Genomic DNA, 26,209 nt, shown 5'->3' with positions numbered 1-26,209 from the left:
CTGTTTCCCTTATGAAAGCTTTCAGGTTTATTGGGTCTATCTGCCGCATTTATGGCCAAACCACATGTCTTCAACTGTCTGTATTCCTTGGTCTGTGTTTCTGCTCAACCCCTTGTCTCTCAACATCCTCTCCCACTTCCTGCCCCCTTACTCTCTTCCCCAGGTCTTCTTTCCTCCTTCTCTACTTCAAACACCCACACACTAAACACAGTCCACTGCTATGGATGCGTTTTCTGCCTACGTTGTGTGCCTGTGGCTGGGAATAGTTTGTCCCTACTGGGCCTGTGCATCCCAGGGCCTGTTGTGCCAGGCCAGGTTGTAACCTGGATACAGCTGTAGTCAGGAGAAGCCATTAGCTGTGCCAGGAGGCCCCCAGCTCCCAGTGAGAGCTCATTACGGTTTCTGTGCAGTCACACTTCTCCTATGAAACACAGCAGTGTGCCTGGTGAAACTAGCCAGGACACTGAGCCTCAGGGAAACCATTATGGCTTGATTTGGAGTTCTGAGAGAAAGAAAGAGGAAGAGATAGAGGGAGAGGGTTTAGGTTTCATCGAAAGAGTAGAATGAATACTAAGAATGATATTAATCATTAAACATAGCCAGCTTTCCCTGTAGTTAACTGTGAGAGAGTGAGTGTCTATGATTATTGGATTTGATTTTCTCTTTGTTCAGTGGGTGTACATGTGTTTGTGCGTGCGTGTGCGTGTGCGTGTGCGCTCTGAGTCCCAGTTCAACCGTCTGGTCTGGTGTGCAGATGGTTGAGTTGAGGCCTGCTGAATGTGATACCCATTTTCTTTTCTCTGTCTCTTTATCTGTCTGTTTTTCCTTACTTTAGTTCTGTTTTGTTTTCCTTTCTATGCTACCTCTTTCTGCTAGGTTTCATTTACCAGTTAACATCCCTGACTGCCTCCACTCTTTCATCACTGCATCTGCTGAGGGCCATCTAGGGCAGAGGAGAGTTTTCCACCGCTCTATTTTCTCTCTCCCTGCTTCTTTATGCGCCTCTCAGGGCTCAGTGCGGCAGCTATATGCAGTGGCTTTGGAATGAAATGTCTCTTAACCGAGCCATGTGCCCCGGAGCTACGGTAATTGCAGGTGAAATTCAGCTTCCTCTTTAAAATGCCATCTCTCATTTCCAGTTACCGACCCCCTTCGTATCTCTCTCTCTTTTCTCTGCCTCCCTCCCCTCCTGTCTCCCTCCCTCTCTCTCTCTCTCTCTCTCTCTCCCTCTGGCTGTCTTTCAGAGGCGTGTGAATCCCTCAGCCCCTGTCGCGTCTCTCTGCCCCAACAGACACTCCCACAATGCACAGCGCTGATGGTTGCACAGTGATATCAGCCATGCAGAGGAAAAGGGAGGGCCGCTGTCTTGACACATACACATTCAATATGTGCGTGTGTGTGTGTGTGTGTGTGTGTGTGTGTGTGTGTGTGTGTGTGTGTGTGTGTGTGTGTGAAGAGAGAGTGCCAAGATAATATGTGCATGACAAAAACTGAAAGTGTGTGTTTGTGAGTGAGAGACAATAAGCATATATATCTTTGGTTAGATGAGAGAAAAGGTAATGTGTGTTGTTGTGTGTTCAAGTGTGTGTACGTGCGTGTGTGTGTGTGTGTGTGTGTGTGTGTGTGTGTGTGTGTGTGTCTACAGCGTCAGCAAGGCGTGAGCTGTGTAGAGGTGACATCAAGGTGAACGCGGCGTGCAGAATGCTCTGCCGACTCGGGAGGCAGCAAATGGCTCTGTGGCAGATGGAGTCTTTGTCAGGGAAGAAAAATGGCAGCTCAAGAGCGTCAGAAAGACCCCCTTCACCCCCCCACCCCACACACACGCACACACACACACACTGTACATAGACACTAAATACTCTCTGTCCTTTTTGCACAGTTGGCCATACACAACAAAACATTCATAGATGCAATACAATCATACACACAAAACATATACACACAGACAAATGTTCATACACATACTGACACCCCCCCCCAAACACACACACACACACACACACACACACACACACACACACACACACACACACACACACACCCCTCCTCCTTCACAGTGAGCTAGGCTGGCGGGCGGTGACCTTCCCCTGCTCGGAGGGTTCCCTGGCTGTTTGATCAATTATCCCTCTCCCATTGTTTACCAGGAAGCAGGGGTAGAGAGGAGAGGAGAGAAGCCTCAAAATGGCCACTGTCAGGTGGAGGGATCCATTTCCCTGCCAGCGTGGGGGTGGGGGTTAGGGAGAGAGAGGGAGAGACAGAGGGACCATAGCCACGAAGCACGCTTAGAGGGAAGGGAGGAGCATGATCGCCTGGCAGTTGGGATGATATGACATTATACTAAAGATTCAGCTCTGACAGTGGTTAACATTTGTAATGCTGACATCATCCGTTAAGAGGTGATCGTCAGATCTCTCAACTTGGAGGAGACAGTCACTAGTTGTCTGTGTATGAATCCTAAAAACGAACATTTGTGCCAAAATCAGTGCTGTATACATTTCTAAATGAATTGTCATGATGTTCGTGCAGTGCTGCAATGACATGCACACACACATGTGTATGCTTAATGCCACAGTACTGCAGGTACACTTCCTATTTTTAGCGTGGAGAAGTGAAGGGGGTGTGGGGGGGGGGGTACATACTCTAAAGGTCAGGTGGCAGAGAGAAAAAACCGACTGGGAACAAATGATGCACTAAGCGAATGACACTCTGAGGTCCTGCTTTAATATGTATGTATCGCAGGTTGATGGCTGATTTCATTAGCGCTTCTCATTGTTATGCATAGATTGTCCTCCTGCAGCAAAATGAATATTGTATTCACATGCACGCGCGCACACACACACACGCATATACGTGCACACACATACACACATAACAAGCTGCGATTTTCAGGGAATACTGTATGTTTGCATCTTGCACAAAAAGACTTGAAGAAAAGGGTGATGTTTCCACAGGCTGTTATCTGTGTTGGCTATAATTAAAACAATTTACAGAGCTGTCATTGTAACACAGGTTTCAGCGCTGCTGTGGACAATTGCTGTCAGGTAGTTGGTGTGATTATTTAGGGGTCCTTGCTGATGCACGCGAGAATTATTTCCAAAGCGGAAAAGAAAAGCTATCTTTGTTCAGATGACTTGAGCAAAATAAGTCATGTCATGTCTGTGGGTTCAGATTACGTCATTTCAGTTTACCTAAATCCTGTCTGTGTGTGTGTGTGTGTGTGTGTGTGTGTTTCGTGTATGTGTATGTATGTGTGTGTGTCTGGGAGAATAATATGTTTAGTTCCATCAATTAGTTTACTGTAAGCGTTTATGGGACTATATTATAATATTTGCACACAGAGAATACATGTGGTGAGTGTGTGAAAATGCCTGGCCACTTTTTTCTAATCCTCCAAGATGACTGTGTTTCAGAAGGGATTCCAATCCTTAGTGGGGCATGAGCAAATGCTCTGTGCTCGATATTAATAGCTATTGTGGGCGGAAAAAGGGGAAAAAAAAAAAGCTTCTGCATTTTTCCATATGTTTTGTAAGGAAACAGTCCAGATGGATCATCTCTTGGTCTGGAGCTTTCGCTTTCTTCAACCCAGCTCAAATCCAAGTGGTGTTGGACGTGCCAGACACACGCAAACACACACGCAAACACACCCCAGTGCTCACTCTCCTCCCGTCTGAAGTACAACAGGCTGTTACTGATTAACATGTCTAAACTCAGCCAGTTCAAAAAGCCACTGCAATTCTTCTTCCAGCTTGCCCTCATGGATGACGTGACAGTCTTTCTTCCCAACATACCTCACGTTCCCCGTAATCACCGAGATATGTTTGTCGCCTTTCTGTTTGTTGCCTGAGAAGCCATGTTGGCTTGTCTTCTCACATTACACACTTGGTTTCATCCCCTTAACCCCGTAATTCCCAGCCTGCATGGGCCGCCTGACCTCTTGAGTCATGGATGTTAGACTCATCGGCATCGCAGGGGACAGAGTTGGGATTTATCCTGCCAAATAATTGTAAGCATGGTGGACAGGAGTAAACTTTTTTTTAAACTGGATATTTAAATACCTCCAGTGATACTCTTTGTGAATGAATTTTAACTCTCCTTGCATCGGTTTTTCAGTTCTGCACAAACGTAATTTAAAAGTCCCCCTTGAGAAAGCAAAGCACGCACACTCGCTTCTTCTTTCCTGAGTCGGCGCACGTCCGAACAACCGCACGTGTACACGTAGATGCATTTTGTAGTGTGACAGGATGCCACATAGTTGGCGTTTACCAGTAGGCTGGAATTTCAGGATAGCACGCAGAGAGATAAAGTCAAATTGTCGTTGGTTAACTCACTATTTCTGGGCCACAGAGCATAAAGGGTGTCTGTTTATGACACCCATGCATGCCATGTACGCATCACTTACATACGCCACTCTGCCTTTGCTAGTCAATTGATAATAAAAAAAGGAGTAACACGGCTGCTCCTAGACATAGGTGCCAGCACAGACAAAAGCCGCAGTCTTGTCTGTGAATGCATCTAAGTTTTCTTTTTTTGACACATCATTTCTGGAACCAGGAAGTATGCCACAATGACTGACAGGATGTAGGATGATATTGTGTAGGTGTTTAAATTGTGCTTTTAGAGGTCACAGTGCCCTTAAAATAGATTTTGAGCATATTATTCTGCGTTGCAACAAGTTAAAGGGCAGGCTTTGTAAGTGTTGATTCTTCATAACCCAGTGGTGCTATATTTACATGAAGAAATCATGAAATTCACTTAGTCAGCAGCGGAAAAACGAGCTCCCTCTCCAAAACCACCCACACCGCTTTCAGCCTTGTTGTGACTTGTTTGTCTGTCGTTGGAGGATTTTGACTTCTTCCAGAACAATTGCACTTAAACACCCTCAGTTCCAGAGAGGACGGGAGCTGGTTACACGGCGGCAAAGTAGCGCTAAAAAACACCAGCGGAGCCCGTGAGACAGAAACTTTGAATACACTCTTTCTCCCACCCTTGTTGTAGCCTCTTTCTGTATGCATGTCAGGTGCATGCATGCTATTGTTACTTTCATCACTGGTGTGTGTTGTCATGTGCAGCTGTTTGCTCTCCAGTTAGTGTAGTGTGCAGTGAGTTAGTGGAGTTACGGCTGTGTGGAGTTTCTCTTCACTCTGAGCTTCTCTCTGATTTATTCTTAACATCTGTCTTTGGCAGGTGTGTGGAACCACAAGGTCCTTTCTTCCTGAGCCTGTGATGTAGCTATCATTGCGGGCAGTGTGTGTCTGCGTGTGCGCACGCTTTTTGTGCAAAACAACAGAGAAGGCCTTCCTCCACCCCCTCCTTGGGATGAGTCATATTTGAGCTCTGTGTAATCTAAGCCCGTGTTTCATGTGTGTGAACAGACAGACCCTGAGCAGTGGTCTTGGTCCTGACTCCCTCTGGGGCACTGAGTGGGTGAGACACAGCTATCAACAACAGGCCCAGGCAGCTTCGGTTTCAGCCTCGCTACACAAGGAATCTACTCGTCATGACACAAGCACAGATACACACACACACGCGCACAAAAAAAACAAGCAGACATTCATGTAGAGCCAACACTATTCTTTGCTCTCCTTAACTCCTCCTGAAATAATATCAGGTAACAAGACGGGGGCTGATGGCAAGCTTTGCGATTGGCTCAACTAAAAGGAAGTGTTAGGATCCAGAGGGTGGAGTTATGGGTCTAGTTTCACATGAAAAGACAGTTGAACACAGGTAACTGCGAGTGTCAGTGTGAGTGTGTGCAAGTGCATATGAGTGTGTGTGCGTATGTCATGTGTAGATCCACCTGGGGGAGTGCAATTGCAGCACAGTAATGTCAAAGCTGGGTTTGACACAGTCGACAATGGAGACTCAAATATTTTGGCTTTTTATATGAAATCACACAGGGGAAGTGTGGTGATACAGGAAATAGGGCCATGTCAAGGGGGGGGGAAAAGGAGCACTACTTGGTGGATATTCTGCACACCATTTCAAAGCACCCCATTGCTGGTGTGACTAACTCTTTTAAGGCACAGCTGGACTTTTAAAAGGGTCTTCAACATTTGCCCCCAGGAGGGAGGAAAATGTCCTGGATAGAGCCACAGAAAGGTGATACTGGAAAAATGAAGCTGTTTCCCATTATGATACTGCTTTTGTTATATAAGTGTCATGTTTTATCACACTTTGAACTGCACTGAAAGGAAAGTGCTTTTTCCCCCTAATTCATGTGAAATGTTTAATGAAATTTAGTACAAATTTTGCTTGGGTGTAGAAAAAAATAGAGGTTTTTGGCACATGATGTCCCAATTTTGCCATTTGATAACACTGGAAGGGTATAGGCAGGGTCACATTTACAAGAACACAAGGATTGGATGATAGCACTTGTCAAATGTCATGCCTTGATTCTTTTTTCTTTTTTGCCATGACCATTTATTCCAAACTGCATGGCATCAGATGTCACAATAACAGCACAGAAAGACAGAACAAACCATGTCAGAGTAACATTATGCATGCCTCGAGGCAAACTGTGGTGACCACAGTGTTGTACAGTTCTGGTCTTAATCTCAGCTCACTGAACTGTGAATTTCCTTGAGTTGTCTCATTTTAAGCCAGCTCAGATGCAGAAACAAAGAGGTCTTATAATAGTATGGTCTTGTTTTCGTGTCAGTTTCTTGCTATCTTTTGTTGAACATGTACCTTTTACAGTTTCTTGAAGGTCACACTAAGTTTCTTTGTTTTTTTTTTTGATGTGGTTAAAAGAAAGAAAAGAAAAAGGACGATATCTTTTATTTTGAATTTGGAACAAGTGAAAATTGTTTTTCGTTGGTCACATGCTTGCCAGCTGCGTGCATTTTGGCAAGTTACATAGCAACTTGAATTATTTTTCTCAACAGTCATAAAAACAGAAAACACATACTTTTTTCACCAACATATCTTATTGTTGCAATTACAGGCACGTGTGAAAATAAACAACATTTGGTTAGTCTTGATGCCCGTTTATGGCCAAGATGCGTTCCAAGTGTGCACAACGTCTCTGATTTAATCCTGGCTCGGGTCCTTTGTTCCATCTAACCCCCCTCCAATATGTTTGGGCGTTATAGTCTAAAAAAAAAACCTCTTGTCTTTACAAACCGCTCTCATTATTGGGGGCAGCAGACAACATTACAAGTCTTTATGACACTACAGCCAGCAGTAAGCATAGTGACTATTTGCTGCCTGGTCCTCATTAAAATATATTTAGATTGCTGTTTATGTTATCATGACCTCGCCTAATCACATAGCGTGTTGTTGTTACAGTATAGTAGTGGGTTTTTTTGTTCTCTTATAACATCTTTTCATATCATCGTTAACACTCGTGTAATAATGTGTTAGCACCACCAAGGGTTTTTTTTTTTATCTCCACAGATATCCCATGTTGTATAATTTGTAGTTTTCACTTTTTTGAAGGTGAAAATTACATTCTTCTTTCTTCTAAAACAGAAATTTAGCAAGATATTCATATCTTTGTACTTATCCATATGTTTATATTTTACAGCACATCAGAGCCAAACCATTTCAGCGTTGTCTCACATCACAATATTTGATCCATCACTCATATAAACAGTGAAAAGATAAGGAATAAGTAGATTAAAAAATGTGTTTGTTTGTTTGTTTGTTTGTTTATTGAGCCACGTAACACTGACCTATGAATCATTCAAGCATAAAAATGGAATCACACAAAGGGTAACCAAGTGTTTACCAAAGATCCAATTTTTAAATTGAGATTTAGGCACTTTCTTACTAGCAGCCCTCATAATTTGTTCCCATTTCTTTAGTTGAATCTATGAAAAATGCCAAAGAATAGTTTGAGAGCCATAAACTACTAGTGCATCAAAAAGGTGATTCTTAACCCTAGAACACTATCGCTGGGTGATTTACACCCGAGAAAATACATTTACATGATTTCTCTCTCCTGCAGCTGTTTGCGTGTCGAGGAGCCTGTGCCATCACCAGGGAAGTCTCAAATGTCCCAGGAATGGTGGACCAAAGACCAGCTTTCCAGAGTCATTATTTTGTTTTAGAAGTTTTATTTTTCATTTTGTTAGACATGGCACAGTTGAAAGTAAAAGAAGACCACTCTAATTTGTCATGTGTTGTCATATTTTGATATATTTGATTACGTTTCATTGGTTATATTATATCGGGTAAAAATCACCCGGCATTAGTGATCGTGTTACTATTTGTAGCAATAGTGTTCTAGGGTTAAACAACTGAAAACATGTCATACTTCAGCATGATGTGCAGTGCGTCTTTTAAAAAAACGAAACAAGTGGAGGACAAAAGACGGGCTGACAGGCCTAAAGACTATCTACAGCACATGAGAAAAGACTGAGCTATGCCAAATTAAACAAGAACTGGACTGAAAATCACTGACAACAGGTCTCATGGAGGGAATCCGAATTTTAAACTTCTGTTTGAAATTGTTTCAGTTTCCACAAAGAAGGTCAGGAGAAAGGTACCACAGTGAATGTCTGTGGCCATGTGTAAAACAGGCGGAGGCTCTGTCATGGTTTGGGGCTGCATTACAGCCAGTGATGTTGGAGATCTTGAAAAAGTTGATGGAATTATGAACACAGAAAAGTGCTGTCAGATTTTGATCAAGCATCCACTACCATCTGGAAAGCATCTGATTGGCAACATCTTGCCAGTGATCTTAAACACACTACTGATGCAGAAAAGCATACCTGGATAGAAACAGACACACAAGGGAACACTTTCAGTCATGGATCGACCTTCCCAGAGTCCAGACCTCACCATTATTGAAAGAGTCATCTCGACAAAGAACAGAACAAACTCAGCCAACATACAAATAAGAGCTTTGAATATCCTTCGAGAAGCCTGGGGAACTATTCCTGAAGACTACTTAAAGAAACTAGAGGACAGAGGACTTTTCTATGAGAGTTCAGGCTGTGTTAAACTAGATATTGACTTTCAAGGTTGTTACAGTTGTACAACACCTTTTTTGTTTTTTTCCTTTGTGCTGTAATTATATTTATGTTGGCACATGCTTATAAATCACTGCACCTACTTTCTATTTTTTCTAACAAAATGTAAAGAAACGAGGGGTGGCTCAAGACTTCTACAAATACAAAGTTGCATATTCTTCTATTAATAATATTATTGTGTGTCATGTCATTGTGATTCGACAAGCTTTTTTAAAATGATTTTTAACCAGCTCACCCAGTCATTAATTGCACAGGGCCGTTGGTCCCTAAAGTTACGCTGAAAACATGTAGCTCAATATTGAATAAACAAAAACCTTACAGTCACTCGCCCAGCAAATCAACACGCACACGCTTGCCAGGACATCTGTGAAGTCTTACAGTTTTTCTCAAATGTTAAAACACAAAAGCCAATCCTGTAACCCAAATGACCAGTAGTCTAAACACATTTACTAAATGTAGCCACCATATACCAGTACCATAAACACATGTCACATGAAGACACAATTCACAAAACACAACCCTCTGTACTCATAAATCTAAACACATTTTTCCTTGCCAAAACACATGTTGCAAAACAACTCTGCACATATTCTCAAATGAAAGCTCATGTGATGCAAAATGCTTGCCACAGTCACCAATCTGTGAACACAGGGAACACACTTGGCGTCAGTCACTACACACAACGACTCAAAATTGAAGACACCTGTTGCTAATGATGTGACCCCACCTATGAAAGCATAGTTTGGTGAAGATGCCAAACAATCACAATGGATGAAGGCATTCGAGCGTGCGGAAGGAGAAGAGCTGCAGGCCAAAGAGGAAGAGGGGTTGAGATCAGAGGAGGAAGAGGTGAAGGCCTAAGAAGAAGAGGAGTTCGGAGTAGAGGAGGAAGACAAGGAGGCCAACAAGAGAGAGGAGAAGGTCCAGGTGGGAGAAGAAGACAACCTCGCACCATCATAACAGATGATATGCGAGCAACAGTAATTGATCATGTCATTGTCCATAGCATGACAATGGCTGAAGCGGGACGAAGAGTACATCCAAACCTGAGTAGGTCCACCGTGGCCACCATTATCAAGGCATTTAGACAACACAACAGGTATAGTACGCTATTGCTTTCTTTGTCACACTACAGTTTTACAGGCCTGTGAAAGTGGTCTGTTACCTTACATGTAGTTTTACATATAAATCAGTCAATTGACAACACATGTTTCTTTCTTTAGAGCTGAAAGAATGCCACATAGAGGTGGGAGGGTTGCCATATTCACAGCGGCACAAGAAACCCTCATTGCAGATATGGTCCGTGAGAACAACTGCATTAGACTCCGAGAGATCAGAGACAAAGTCATTGCAGATAATGTAAACTTTGAGAACATTGATGCTGTCAGCGTGTCCACAATAGACCGAGTTCTCCGGCGCCAACAGATGAGGATGAAACAGGGCTACAGGGTTCCCTTTGAGCGCAACTCTGCGCGACACATAGGACAACGTTACGAGTATGTGCAAGTACGTATACATCCATGTCCACAGTACAGTTAGTGGACATACTGTGTTGCTTAGTGGCCTACATTACTTCTGGACTACCTGTGCTACCTGATTGACCGTTCTGAACACCTGTACGCTTTCCCATGTTCACAGAGGATAATGCAGTTGGACGCGATGGCCAGACCCCATGAGTACCTCTTCCTGAATGAGGCTGGCTTCAACCTCCAGAAACGAAGGCGAAGAGGCCGTAACATCATTGGCCAGAGAGCCATCACTGAGGTTCCTGGCCAACGGGGGGGTAATATTACTCTTTGTGCAGCTATGGGTACGGAGGGGCTTGTCCACCGGCATGCTGTCCTTGGGTCTTACAACACCCAACGTCTCCTCACCTTCCTAGAGGAGCTAAAAGACATCCTCCTGGACCGTCAACAACACCATCCTAGGCTAGCACATCACATGTATGTGATCATTTGGGACAACGTCCGCTTCCACAAGACACACCAAATCAGAGAGTGGTTCACCACAAACAGTGACCACTTTTTAAACGTCTGTCTGCCACCCTACTCCCCTTTCCTGAACCCTATAGAGGAGTTCTTCTCATCATGGAGATGGAAGGTGTATGACAGACAGCCATACACAAGAGAGAACCTCGTACGGGCAATGGAGCTGGCCTGTGCTGACATCCCAGTGGAGGCCTTCCAGGGATGGATTCGCCATTCCAGGGCGTTTTTCCCGCGGTGCCTAGCAAGGGACAATATAGCCTGTGATGTGGATGAGGTGATGTGGCCCAATGCAGCTCGGCGACATGATGCCGCACAGTGACTGTGTGTAATACTGTAAAATGACCGTGTAGACAATAAAAAAGACTTCACACCCTGATCATGTTTCCGAGAGTACTGTTGTGTGCGATAGATTCTGTTTTTGCATTGAGTTGTGTTACAGTAGTGTACGTACATGCAGGATGTTTTTATAGATTTATAGTCTTCATGTGAAACTCACAAATCTAAATGCCTAATCCTCTGCAGGGTTCTATGACGATCCGTTACTGTACAGTTTATAAAAATATGCATTGGCAGTTATGAACCAAAGAACCTTCTCACAAATTGAGCATTGTGTTTTCAATTGTTTTGCTGTAGTGTGTAATGCTGTGTATAGTGTTTACAGTTTTGACAGCTTCGAGCTGCTCTCTTGGTGTGGGAGTTTGAGTTTTGCAGTGGGAAGGTGTGGTTGTGTTTATGTAGCTTTAGAGAAGGGTGTTGTGTTTGGACATTGGGGGACCTGGTGGTAACGTTTGTGACATGTGTTTTAGCATTTGAGAAAAACTGTAAAAGGGACATAGAAAACAAGTCAGCTTAATGTATTGCTTGGTTTGTCAAAGAAAAGAACAAGGAGTGTTGTCACGCATCACATGAGCTCCGAGTTGTGCGTTGGCAAGTTATAAATAAAGTGATGGGATTGTTGAAGATTTGCTCTTGATACAGTCTTCCTTCCTTCCTTTCCGTCTGGAGCAGGATAAAGCGGGAATGAATGCCAGGCTTTATTTGTCTGGAACTATTTGCCCAGCTCATCAGGAAAGGTTGAACTAACTGTCACAGTTAGTTTACAGCAACTAATCTGTGGTGTTCATTAGAAAACCTACGCACATACAAACATTTTCTCCCCTCTGTGCTTTGGCTGCATTTTGTGATTCTTGTGTAATATGGATGTAAATTAGTGGCTGATATCGCAGCTTATGTGTTTGCGTGTGTTTGTGTTTGCACGTGTGTGTGTGTGTGTGTGTGTGCCTGTACGTGGGCATGCACATTCATGTGTGTGTGGTAACAGCACAAAGATGTCCCAAGGGTTTTTCCCCCCTTTTCTCATTACAAATGCTAATGTCACATTAATGAAATCGGCTTAGTTTAAGGTTTATAGCGTAGCCTACACTGAGAGATTTGGCCTTGACACTTCCCACATATTTCAAGTTGAATCACATTTTTTTTTCCTGTGGGCATACAGTTCTGAGTTAAACTGGCCCTGAGTGAAACTTCAGAGGTAAACTTTAGGCCACGTTTGCCAACCTTTGTCATCATTGTAAATTGTTGGGCCACAGGCTGCCCGCTGCTCAGCTTCCAATGATGAGTGCTAGCTTAGCAACAGCAGTAATGGCTTCAGTGAGGGTCTGGCTAATGTAAACATTGTGGTAATGTGCAAGCGGCGGTTTGTAGAGTCACAAGCTGTTAATCATTGCTCAACAGAGAGCTTGTCAGGCACAACAACATGCCAGAGAGTTAATCATAGTTATAGATCCCTTCTTTTATGCAGAGGACATATTTAACAGCTGAGTTTCTAATCACTTGGCCTTTCCAGTAAGCACGTACAGTCATATTAGCAGCCATGATTCCAAGGGTCAAAAAGAGAGAGAAAAACAAGAAGCGAGTAAACAGCTGCTTTAAAATGCACATATCTAAAAGAATTGTTTACCATTACATGTACAACCAGGGACATTTACTAGGTTGTTGAATCATAATGTATTAATTTCATATTGTCATGCTGTCTAGCATATTGAAGATGAGCCGGTGATATTTCTGCCACTTATACCCTTAACACATCAGTCTTAGTCTGTTTCTCCCACTCAAGTGTGATAGGTAGCATTTTCTAACCTTTCGCTGAGGTTTTACTTCTTGCCTCAGTTTGAGTTTTTTTCTTTCTTTTTTTTTTTTGCAAAAACAAAGGCTTAACCAGTAACTGTGAGAAGAAAGATTTTTCTTTGTAATTAAAAGCCAATTTTGTAAAATTGATTAGATTATGCTAATCAGTGGAGATAATATCTTAAAAGCAGTGTGAGGAAAGGAGATAGAGGGAGTGTGAAGAGTGGAAAGGAGTGACAGTCCAGCCGCCATTACAAGCTGCTGATTTCTGCAGAGTGCTTCATAAAATGTCAGAGCGCTTCTCCCTGAGCAAGACACTGAAAAATGGCAGCGCTGTGATGTGCTGGCACCTCACCTGCTGCACTGTGTGCGAGTGTGTGCATGTGTTTGTTAGAGAGCGAGAGAGAGACTGAGCGAGAGAGGAAGAGTGTAAGTGTGTGTTCATTTGTGTGAGCGTGTGCTTGCTCCTGTGTACATGCCTGTATGTGTGTTTTTACATCTGTGCGTGTGTGCGTGCGTGCGTGCGTGTGTGTATGTGTCCACGCTGGCCTCCCTCCCATGTTGCAGTGAAGCAGAACAGAGTGGCTGACTGCCTGCTGCTTTGCCTCCCTCTCTGTCAATACAGCACCATTCTCCTCCAGCCAGTCATTTTCACATGTTTAACATTAAGTAAAGCACACATTTGAACAGAGGAATACAGCTGATTGACATATTGAGTTTAATGCTGGTGGATTTTCTCCCATCACAGCTTACTGTAGGTTGCCAGATTGTTGCTCTGAAGACTACTCTGTGGCTTTTTAGACCTTCACCTGATTGCAGTGTTCAAACACAGATGCAACACCATGGATTGCTCGCCACTCTAAATACCTGTAAACATGCTTTCTTTTCTGCTCCCTTCTGTTAAGAGCACCTCGAACCTCATTTGCAGTTTAGCATTTGTCTGTTTGTGTTGAGAAGAAAGCAGTTAATGAAGTCAATTTGTCAGGTGTTGGTAATGTTTTTAATAAAAGCAAGAAATAAGAGGAAGTGTGAACAGTGGAGCACAAGGGGAGAAGGACTGGGCAGGAGAAAGGTGTTAAGGTGGGGATTTGGAGAAGAGATAAGCCAGAGATGTGAGCAGTCATTTCATTAAGCAGTAATTGCTAAGTGAGCTGCTAACTATATAGAAAATCTATGATCTGGGATGCCACTGGCTGCATGGTTCACCCATAAGAGTTTTTTAGTTTTTACTGGCCATAACGGTCATTTAAACCAAATCAATTTATTCTTTTCATGGACACTTATTTTCTGAGCCCTGCAATCAGCAAAGGAAGGAAACTGAAGACTGCAGCAGCTTTGTGTGGTTGAGAGGAAGAGTGAAAAATTAGGGTTTGTGACTATACATGTCTTTTCATTTCTGTCAAATAACACATTATGTGCTGCAGTAGCAGCATTAAACAAAAAAAAAGTGACTGGTAGTCTTGGATAAGCTATTCCAGCCATCGCACCACTTATCCGAATTCTGTCACATTTGCACAGTGATATCAGTTATCTCTTGCAAGTAAAGTTTCAGCCGAACAGAACTCTAAATGTTTTTCTTCCCATGGAAATGGACAGGAGGGCCTCAAACAATTGCTCTAGCACGACTGGCCGCTCTCTGGCTATTCCATTGTTCTGTCACTGTCAGTTTGTTTTGCTATTTGACATGCATGTCATTTGCATTATGCATATCTGGAGTACTGCGCTCATTTTCTCTCCTCCCCCCATCTTCTTCTCTCTCACGCGCTCCTTTTTTGCTTGCTATTCTCTAATAACTGATGTTATTTCCTGGTAGTTAAAATTATTTCCTGCATTCATTTAAATATGTACGTTTGTCTTATTAAGATTTTGTCAGTTAAATAGTAGTCAATGTGGGTAAACCTTGTTTTATGGCATAGATTGTGTGTCATTTCACATCACTGGTGTCATACATAACATGAGCTCAACAACATGCAACAAATCAGTGAAATAGTACACTTTTAAAATACGTGCAATCTCATCTATTACATTTTGTATTCAGTTAAGCCATTACATCACATGTTATTGAGGAATGCCATCATTACAAAACAGAGAATCAAAGCTTGCACTGATCAACTTAGTCTGAGGGAGATTACACATTGCACTATTGACACAGTGTCTGTTAAGATTAAAGAAAAATGACTGGATGTTAGATTTTACAGCCTTTGCAATTTCCTGGGTTGATTCTGATTTTTGTTCTAGAAGTTTTAATTGACAGCATTTGCAGTCATTTTTGTGACCTTTCTGTTCATAATAATTAATATTAAAGCATTGAATGGAGGCTAGACATCTCAGTCCAGGTGAAAATGAACTGCAATATCTCCCATTTCTATCATGTAAAGTGTCTTTAGGTTTGTAAATAAATCTGGAAAACAAAAAAAACCCCCAAAAACTAAGGGGGGTGGGTCACTGTGAGACTGTGTTCAGCTGTTTCTTGTACCTTGAAAAGTGTGGATTGAGCTGGGATCATGCTAAGTTTGAAGAAGAGATCCTCCTGCAAACCTGACCTGTTCATACATGAATTTTTATAAGTGTAAAAACAGGGAACCCACCAATCGCTTCACTGACAGATTATTGGATGCAGCATTAGCATTACGAAGTAGGTCAGATAAAATTAAAGTCCTTTATGTATACATACCATTTCGTTTTATGGTAGAAACATCTTTTCAGGATGTTGACCAATCAGATCATCGGAGAATGCAATACAGTTGATCTAATTCCACTTACTGGCCCAATAAATGGTGAATCTCTGCTTAAATACTTTGCTACTCAGCGTCGGTTTGCTGTGGCTCTTCTGTTTTGGATCAGTTTTGCTGTAGTTTTTTTTTCTCTGCATTCAAAACACAGGATTTAACGGCATTAACTACAATCAAAGTTAATATTTACAGCAATTATAGTATTTTTGCACTGCTCTCTTTGGAAATTTCGTGAGAAAAATTAGATATGATTATTAGATTTTGAGATGGTTTGCGACTTCAGAATTGTGCAAACGTCTGCAAAGGTCTCTTTAAATACCGGAGAATTGCATCTGCTGGATTTGATATGCAGGATGTATTTTGTGAAGTGAATTGTTATTCTAGAATCTGAGCTCAATGTTTTAGGCCTCGAGGTACATTTTTTTGCACATCATCAGTTTGGCTGTGCACTGAGTTACATACAAAGCTCTGTAGTGAAAGGTGAACTAGCACAAATGTAATTTAAAAAAGTGTTTTAAATCATAATTAACCTTAAAAGGCATTGGCTCACTACTCACTTTGCCTCTGCTGCATCTGTTGGGTGTCTGTTTGTGCATGTGCGTCGCATTTTTTTTGTTATTCTGTGCTTCCAAAGTCCTCTGAAGTCATTATAGATTCTTGTAGACACATGCAGCCAGTGGCGAGCAGATCTGGTTCAGTCTACAGAAAAACAGTAATGAGCATTGAGACTGGCAGATGAGTGTGAGTGGCTAGCAGAGGGAGAAGGGCAGATTCATCAGGGATGATTGCCTGATACACACTTCTGGTTTTTTGATGTGAAGACCCTGCTAGGTTACCATGGGGAGAATAATTAGCTTTGGGTGGATGCAGATGCGAATGAGCATAAGAGATGGGAATTTTCTTATTGAGCTTACTTTATGATACTTAGAATGGTGCATAAGGGTGTGCTTGTGTGCACACAGATACACACAGATTATCCTCTTTTTTTGCAACACTTGCACATAGACACACTCACTATCATCTCTTTCTCTTCTATTTATGGCCAGGAAATGGGAGTAGTGCTATGTCTGGTTGAGCTGAGTAACACTATTCTGTCACACATAGGTTTGACATCAAACACAAGTGACAAGCCTATCCTATTCCTCTCCACCGAGTCATCACCATGTCCCAAAATCACATTATTGTCACTGGGAACCCAGCAGAGACGGATGGTGAATAGGGGTGTTGATTCCAGCCTTTGGCATCTACACTATGCTTGAAAAGGCAAATAAAGCCATTTGGCAAGAGCTGATTTCTTGTCATTTCAAAAATATACAGAATGCGTGTGGCACGCCATTTGGTTTTATATTTTATCTAAAGCCTCTTACCACTGCATGGATGCGCGTATGTGTAGAGGTTACACCAGGGCCTGGTAAATACTAAGTCTGGAAACTCTTCTGTCACACGCCACACTCTACCATTTGTTACACACAGGACCATATCATTACCTTTTTTACCTGGCAGGCAGTAAGCAGCTCTAGCGTGGTAAGCTTCAGTGTTACATGAAAGCAGGCAGGCAGTGGTGTGGCTGTAATAAGACCTGTGGCCAGCACCACTGCCAAGGCTAGCTGAGGAAGGGTGAGAGATGGTGCCCATCCCCTACATGCCCCGCTCTGCCATCTGTCACTGGGCAGGAGTGGTGCCGAGGGAGGGGTCTGAGTCACTCTAGTTGTTGTCACCTAGACAGGCCACACTGGGGCATGCTGTCTCTTTGTACTCCCTTTCAGGCATTGGCACAATGCTCTGTGAGTTCACCATGCAGTTATGCAGTTTTTGTGCAAAACCAGTTTAATATGATTATTCAGTTATTCAGTGTTCTTTACTTTTTGTACTTCATTAATTAAAAAAGAAAAAAAAGTGTGTGTAATGGAGTGTCTCAGTGATAAAACACTCCAAGTAAAATAGAGCTATAACAATTAGCTGATTAATAAAGCCACACAATCAGTGCTAAACCATGATGTAACAGAGTACACACTGTCTCTTTAAATGTTCTCTGAGTTGATGTTTGACATGGGACAAAGGTTGTCACTTTTTTTTTTTTTTTGCCAAGATCCCTGATTATGTCATTTCCTGGCTGATGGTATGTATGCGGAGAAGGAAGGGGAGGGGTGGTGGTGGGGGAGAGCAAAGGGAGGAGAAATGGGGTCAAGCAAGCTTGTGCGTGCATTCGGTCAGCATTCATTGCCAACAAGCATGCAAAGCGCAGGCATCCACATCCATACGAACATGTCGTGCCTACAAAAACATACACCCACACGAACCTATAGGAACACACGGACAGATGGGAAGTTCAAGCAGTGAGGCTGAACAGCAGCTTCACAAGATCAGAAATAAGAGATCTTGTTGCTGATTCAGACAGTGTCAATGATCTCACTTTGGCGAACACTAGCGCAACAGAAAGTACTGCTTTGTGTGTGCTATGCCTTTTGGAGTGAGTGATTCACCACTTACTTACTGGCCGTTTTCCCCCTACCTGATAACCAACGTGTCTTGATATTAGACTTATAACAAGCATTATTAATTCTCAGAAAGACTTTGACTGGCTATGCGATAAGTCAGTATGGTTGTTTTGAGCAATAATAGGAAAAAATAACACTGTAAAACTGATGATTACTCACTCCAATCCTTTTTGTTACCAACAACCTTCATCATGACACACTTGCTATGTTGACATTTTTTCTTTCTTTTTTTTGGCTGACTGAACACAGAGGTCTGCTTTAGACACAGTTGCACATCACAATAAAAGGTAGGGAGCGAGAGATCTGGAGGGGAAAGTGAATGTTGTAGAAGCAGCGATGATATACTCTTTGTTGTCTATGGTGAGGAGAAAAAAGAAAGGGAGCTGGGAGCCGCTGTGTGTGTCTTTGAATGAGGTCAGGGCATCATGGGGAATAATGCATTTCCCTTCTCTTGCGCCAGGCGCTCCTTCCATTACGGCTGGAGAAGAGACATTGTGTCCACACTCTGATTACCACTGATCCATGCTGATGACTCTGTTGGCGGATTATCTCAGTTAGTATCAGCCATCTGTTACTGTGTGTATGCGTATGTGTGTGTTTTGTGTGTGCATTGAAGGGGTGAGGAGAAAAGGGGCAGGAGACACACATACACAGGAGGTTGAATAGTTTGAAGATGCGACACACACACACTCACACACATACGTGCCCACAAACACTTCCATAGGCACATGCATTGGGAGTCTTTTGTTAAACCGCCGCATGTGTAACAGAGCACCGCTACATACACGCAGCACAGACACACAACACCACAAAACAAATGCATGATGTAAGGCCGCGATACCGAGCAGCACGGGCCACCAAATGCACTCACACTATCTCTCCTTTATGCTATTCCGCCCTCCTTTCAGATCACACTGACGTGTGAAGGCTCCTATATGAAGGCCAAGTGCAATCATAAAACTGCAGAGCTGTTTATAGCTACACTATCTCCTGAAGGGCCGCTGCGTCTAACCACTATTAGCCGCATGCGTTGACAGCTGGGTGCTGTGTTGTATTTGTGGACGTGACTGCGAATCCGGTGCTGGAACACATCTTATAAATCATAGTTCAGCTATTAGCATAAATTCTCCCTCTCCTTGCATCTGCGAGACCTGCTGTTTCTGGTTGCGGCGTTCTCTGTTGATTGGTTGGTGTTGTTCAAGTCAAATTGATTTAGCCGTTCACGGAGATTATAACGCTTGCCTTATACCGCCACTGTGGTGTGCCGTTAATTACCTATAAAATCAAGCTAATTCTGATGCTAAATCCATTTTAATTTCTCATAATTAAGTCAGGATTGGATCCTTAAATACCTTGGCGCTCCATTATTGTTGCAATCATTGTTGTTGCTGTGCATTTGGTGGTACATTGCTGAGCCCAATCTTATTATTGTTATTAGATTTAATTGCTCTAAGTGATCAGTTTGTAGTTGTCAGAGGAAGATGGACTCGCCCCGCAGTCGTTTCTTTCCCCCCGCTGTCCTTTCTCTCTCTCTCTTTCCGTCTCTCATCCCAGGAAGAGGCCCTTTGAGAGATTGTGAGAGATGAGAGGAGATGAGGGGGAGGGTAGCTCTGCTTTACACCTCTGCAAAGAAGGGATTGCTTTTTTGTTGTTTGTTAGGGGGGGAAATCAATTCTGTTCACATCATCACATTTTGACAAGGCGAGGCATTAAGTGCAGATATTGAGAAACGACAGAAATGGTTTACAGGCTGTCCTTCATCTTCTCCACTCTTTCCCTTTCTTCTGCCTTTCCCACCTCCCCCCATACCCCCTCTACACCCCACAACAAAATCAGAGTATATTGTCTTGCTTATTCCTTTTTCCTTCTCAATCTCTCAAACTCTCTTTCCCTCCCTCTGTCTATGTTTCTCCCTTCCTGTGAAAAGGTAGGGAAATGATCCGCTTCACTTACCAGCTGACACCACGTAAGCCTGATCGTCCTCCGAGACACAAGCCTTTTGTTTTCATGTGCATTATGATAATTATGAAGGGCCACAGCTCCTCTCCATTTTCACAACACTTTTGATGATACTTGCTTTTTTTTTTTTTTTTTTGGCCAGACGCAAATACAGAAAAGTCACTTTTTCTTTAAATCTTGTGAAAGAATCCTTTTTCCATTTTTTTTCTTTACACCCTGACCTGACATTTAAAAGGTGACAGCCAGAGTGAAGGAGCATAGAGTGTGACAGCCATTCATGCAACAAAGTGTGGCACAGAGGTAACAGTTTCTTTTGGTGCGGGTGGGGTGGGTTTGAAATTAGGATAAACTCCCCATCTTCACTCAGCTGGAAACGTATTCTTGTAACTAACATGTAACATTCATTCACTGCCCGTTTAGGTTGATAATTTGTCTCTTTAACCCACATCCTGTCACCTTGCGTGAGATACAATTCGAAGGACCTTTGACCTTGCTCTTATTTGCACAGCCAACCTCTTTTTCACTGCAGCAGTGGCGGGGATGGCTGCCCAAGTCCGATGGCACACCAGCCTCCTCCCTGTGGACTGCAGCAGGTTTTCTTGTCATCCGCGTCTCTCTCTCTCTCTCTCTCTCTCTCTCTCTTGTCAGTGTTGCTCCTGGCGAAAGGCTGATACTTGATATTCAGAGGATAGCAGCTTTTGTCTCAGAGATTTAATCAGTGGCTCTGCTCCCACTGCAGAGGAGAGAGGGAGGGAGGGAGGGTGGCGGAGGGGTGGCAGGAGCGAGAGAGAAGGCGAAAGAGAGAGGGAAAGAGAGATGGAGGCAGAGACTGTTTATGTGTAATGACACAATAACAAAGCCTGCCTGTAAAACACAATCTGCAAACTGTGCTTTTGAAGGGGATTTTCAGTCCTGGATTAGTGTCAGGCAGAGGGATATGGAAAAAGAGAAGAGAGAAAAAGAGTCAGGTTGATGTGATAGACAGGGGAGGTGATTTTTGTGTATGTGTGTGTCTGTCTGCAGTGGGGGCTGTAATGTGTGAACGTGTGTGTGTGTGTGTGTGTCAATGTGTGTGTTTTATATTTGTTTGCCTCCACAAGTCAGCGGTTGTGTGGGCATAGCCACATTGTGTTCTCAGTTGTAAGCAAAAGGGGATTAGAGCTGAATAATGTAAGTAAAATATTTGACTGCAGAATGGCCAAATGTTTCTTGTGAGGGTTTGTGTTGTTGGTTGGTTGATAATGGCTGGCATGGTAACTCTGTGAAACCGATAATGGGAAAAAAGCTACCGTGTTGGTTAATGCACCAATCATCTAAAAGCCTATCCATTTAGTTCTGGTTCCAAGTGAAAGGAGGCAGAGAGTAATGCTGTCTTTAAAGGCCTCAAAGAGCTCTTTTAATTTGAATGACTTTTAAAAACTTTTTTTATCAGGGATGTGTAAAGGGATCCTGTTTGTAAAACGCAGGTACAGACATGTGTGAGTTTGCACACACTTCTGAGTCCCCGCGAGTGACAGGAAAAGTGACAAATATGTTATTCGTCTATGTTGTGTTTGACATTTTGCCTAACCTTTGTCATTTCAACTGTCCCACTTCAAACTCACCAGAGCAAGTTTCTTGTAAAAAGTGGCCGTCCCGCTGTGGAACAGATTCTCAGCAGGGGCATGTTCCTGCATCAAAATGTGAAACCTGCTTTGTTGTCCCTTATCAGAGTCCTTAAACATGTCATCCTCCGTCCTACCCCATATTGAATCAATAGAGGCTGGGAGCCAGTGAGCATGGCTAAATGGAAATATTGTTCAGGGGAAGTGAGATGTGAAAGGAAAAGTGTCAGGAGGTGTGTGTGTGTGTGGTTGCTTGTGCATGGGCGTGCTCGAATGTGTGTGTTGGAGGGGGGCACAGTATGCAGTTGTGTGTACGCATTTAAGTGTGTGTTTGTCAGTGTACGGGTGGGTGTTCTTTCCTATTGTAACCCTGCTGATTGGATTGTGTTTGACAGATATGGAGTCTGGAGAGCGGCTGGTCTCCCCTGCACCCACCCTGTCTGCTGCTCGCACCTCCTCCCCTGCGGCCTCTTCCTCATCCTCTTCTTCTTCCTCTTCATCATCACCTGCTCCGCACTCTAAGAGCAGCCTGACCCCGAGCCCCTCAGCACTGGGATCCACCCTCAGCGCCTCTGGTAAGAAACAGTTGTGTCAATCTTCTGTCTCTGAAACCGTGCGTACAGAGGAGGAAAAATACCAACACACGGTGCAAACAGTTTTCACATAACCATAACAAGATGCCCCGAAATATGGCCGCCTTCATGTCTCGATAGCATTCAGAATCTTTCTCATTTCTTTACCATGAAAAATGAGTTTTTTCCAGTGTTAATTACACAGTTATTTTGCAGCCGGTGTGAATACACCTCTCTTCCAGTTACATGGATTTCTCTTTTTTTTTTCCTGACAGCTTGGGTTGCAATTGAAAAGCTGCTGCATTAATGAATCCCAAACAATTAGGGGGCTCTTTTGTGTGAGAAACACACACATGCTTCGCCATGTCTCCTGACAACCTTCAGCTCTCTGGCTCCAGCTGCCTTGGAGTCAGGCTCAGCACGCCACTGTGCATGGATGCATGTGTGTATGTGTGTGTCTGTGTGTGAGAAAGAGAGAGAGAAAGAGCCTCTGCCTGCATGATTTAACATTTGTTAGCCACTCAGTGTCTAGTCATCCCTGTCCAGCATCCAGCCGCCTTTCTATGTATTGGTCAAAGCCATTAGGCAAAGAGGAGTGTGTATATATGGTGTGAGTGTGTGTATCTGTTGTATCTCAGTGTGTTTTTCAAATATCCCTTGTGTGAGAGTGAATCATTTGCTCATACTTTTGTTTTCCTCATCTCTTAATGTCTTGCTGTTTTTGCTGTTTTTTTTCGTAGGCCTGTTATGTACACACACACACACAAACACACGCACAAACAAAACCACCATCGCACTGAGTAGGGAATAGGATATCTAGCTTTCTCCATGATTGTCGTGTTTTCTCTCTGTTACGAGAAAAGGAAGAAGTAGAGAGGATAGAAAATGAAGCCTGTTGTTTTGTCCTCCATATCCTCAATGTTGCCCCAAAGAAGAAGCCATTAGGAGTGTCTCCTTCTTATGCATTATAAATCCCTCTTATCCCTGTGTGCCGTTACGCGTGCTCAGATTTTCTAGATAAGCGATTTTGGACTGAGCATCAAATGAAATGCTGAGAGGCAGACTGTTAGCTCTGAACTTTTGCTGTGCTTTGTGGGAAATCAAGCAAGCAGTTCGTCTTCATTTCACACACAGCGCCTTGTTCAGTGTGTGCGCGCTTTAGCTCAAACTTGTAGTGGAGTAAAGCAACTTGAATCACAATTAAAAGCAAAAACATTCTCATGCAGAACAGCAAGAACATGTCAAGTGTATATTGTGAGCAGATACCATCGGTATAAATATATGTTAATACCGATATAGAATCATCACAGACTGTGCGGGCATCGATTCATCGTCCTTTGCCTGTGTGCCAAAAACACTTACGAAAAAGAATCTTAGGAGCGCATGAAAAAGTTAAAGAAAAAAAAAAAGAAATACATGGACTCCTGTTTATGTGTGTGTGCATGTGTCATTGATGAGGATATCACTTGGAGAATAAAAGCTGATCTGCGCTTGTAGCACTCTCTCCTTCTGGGATCAACTCACGGATGCAATTAACTTAAATCTGTCTGTGGAAATTTGATTGACTGCAACAAACAACAAATTAATCCCCCTTCGGCAGCATCCAAACATGAAAAAAGCAGGCGGTGCAGTTTGTCAGAGTGGAGGAAGGATTGAAACAGAATGAGAAAGAGGGCGGGGGAGGGGGGGAGGGGGGGGAGAAAGGGGGGGGGGGGTGAGGAAGAGCGAGTAGGTAATCCAAGGTATGTCTTTCCCGTGCCTCTTTCTCGATTCAAATTTTTAGATTTAATTATTCGCCTTCTGGAAGCCCGCATTAATATTGAAAAGGCATTTGCAGATGTCACTTTGTGTTGCCTAGAAAAGAAGGGGGTGTGCGGGGGGGAGGGGGGGCAAGAGAGGTGGGCACCCCAGGCATAAGCGAATGCTGTGGCTGGCCTTTCTGGGGGTTGCATTGCAGTCGTTTATCTTCGTATCCACTAGCTGACACTGGCAAGGCGGGCTCTACATATTCAGCATATTCTAATGCCATTCAAAAGGCAGATTTTGCTGTCTTGTGGCAGAGAAGGGCCTTGGCACCAACACAAAGGGCTATACTCTCATCCTGCCAGCTCTCCTGGTATGGCCACATACGCGCAAACAATTTGATTCACACTCATTTCATAGTCTTCTCCAGTGTTTTGTTTTGTTTTTTTTGTGCTACAAAGATAAGATAAGATAAGATAAGATAAGATAACCTTTATTAGTCCCACACGTGGGAAATTTGTTTTGTCACAGCAGGAAGTGGACAGTGCAAAAGTTATGAGGCAAAAATTAGGATACAATAAGAATAAATACAGTACACAACTGTACAGAATAGAATAAAATAAAATACTATATACAGTAGAATAAAATAAAATAAATATACAATAAGATAAAAATAGAATACAAATACAAATGCTATATACAACTGAGTAAAAATACAACGATGACAGAAAGCACATGTAACTGGCCATACTAATAGACCATGTACTGCATTAGCTCTGAAAACACTCCTCTTCCGTGTCACTCTGCTTTACATTTCTGTGTGCATGTGTATAGTAGTTTGACATTTTCATCCGCACTGTGCACAACACTTTCCTTTTCTTCAGTCATCACTTTTTCTTCCTTTTTTTCTTTCTTTCTTTTTTTTGCATGTGTATTACCTGGCTTATGCAGAGGCATCAAGCAGACTTGCTCTCCTTTTCTGGAATAGAAATTGAATTTGCATGAAATATGCTCACACCAAATTGCATCTGACTCTGGGAGGAGGTAATACGTGGCAGTCGCCCCTGCCAGAAATGATTGTGCTCAGGAAAACGCTAGACGATGATGATGTTGATGAAGTATTCTTCTCTGCTGAAATTGAATGCCAAAAGGATAGAAGGAGGTTAGCTTTTTACACCGTATGCATGCTCCTCTTTCTCTCACCGGGACTATCCAGTCTTTGTTACCGTGTGACATATTCTGACAGTCATTTTAAACCAAAAAAAAAAATTGCTATAAACAAGTGGCTCTATGCCAGAATAGGATTATGACAGCATGGTCTGTAATCTAAATGTGCATGTTTCATGGTATATGCGTGAGAGTCACATTGAAGTGCTGGTGTGTCAGGCTCAAAAACAGTACGGCTGCCGTTTAAATTTAGGTGCAACGAGCACTTTGTGAAAGCAAAACTTGAAGTTAATTCTTCCACACACTCAGAAGGCAGTTGTTCTGTATTTAATTCCTCTATAGTCAGGTGGATAAGAAGCAACATCTTCAAAAGCTGTTTAAATCTAGTTTTTACACTACATCAAGAGCTCAGAGATGTAATTGAGAATAGTCTTCTCAGTCTGTGCAAATAAACATACACAGAGCTAACAGTAGGGCAGTAAGGTGTAATAAATAACTGTCAAACCAGCTGTGCAGTAATGTCAAAATTGAACTTTACGTAACACAAAGTATTAAATATGTACAAGTAGAAAAATTTAGTCCTAAGCATTTTTGTCACTTCAAAGCAAAATTTATTCTTCTGCGTGGAATTCATCTTTTAATCCTGTCGTATAGGAGTTGTTTGTCACTATCTCAAACTGAAACAACTGCTTTAAAAAGCTGTTTAATACTATCAGCTATCAGGAACAGAATAATACCCGTAACGAATTAGCAACTTGTCCTCTTAACAGCTGTTTACTTACTTTGTTTTATTTTAACATCTGAAGATCTGGCGGAAGTGCATCATTTCTCCTTTTACAGGACA

At 42.8% G+C, this 26,209-nt stretch overlaps 1 protein-coding gene across 1 annotated transcript in view; it reads left to right on the top strand.

Annotated features, from left to right (window-relative positions):
• LOC146639907 (bromodomain adjacent to zinc finger domain protein 2B-like) overlaps positions 1 to 26,209 on the top strand; it is a 70,828-nt gene that overhangs the window by 18,056 nt on the left and 26,563 nt on the right. Inside the window, exon 3 of the mRNA XM_085347695.1 lies at positions 22,279 to 22,458. Within this exon, the coding sequence (XP_085203821.1) occupies positions 22,281 to 22,458 (178 nt within the window). The 5' untranslated portion in view covers positions 22,279 to 22,280. The remainder of the gene's footprint in view (positions 1 to 22,278; positions 22,459 to 26,209) is intronic.

The sequence above is a fragment of the Diplotaxodon limnothrissa genome, linkage group LG1 (genome assembly GCF_057381915.1).
Source record: "Diplotaxodon limnothrissa isolate DT_005_m linkage group LG1, D_limnothrissa_male_GT1.1, whole genome shotgun sequence".
Classification (NCBI taxonomy): domain Eukaryota; kingdom Metazoa; phylum Chordata; class Actinopteri; order Cichliformes; family Cichlidae; genus Diplotaxodon; species Diplotaxodon limnothrissa.
Note: the sequence above shows the minus strand (reverse complement) of the source record. Positions and strands in the feature narration are given on the sequence as shown.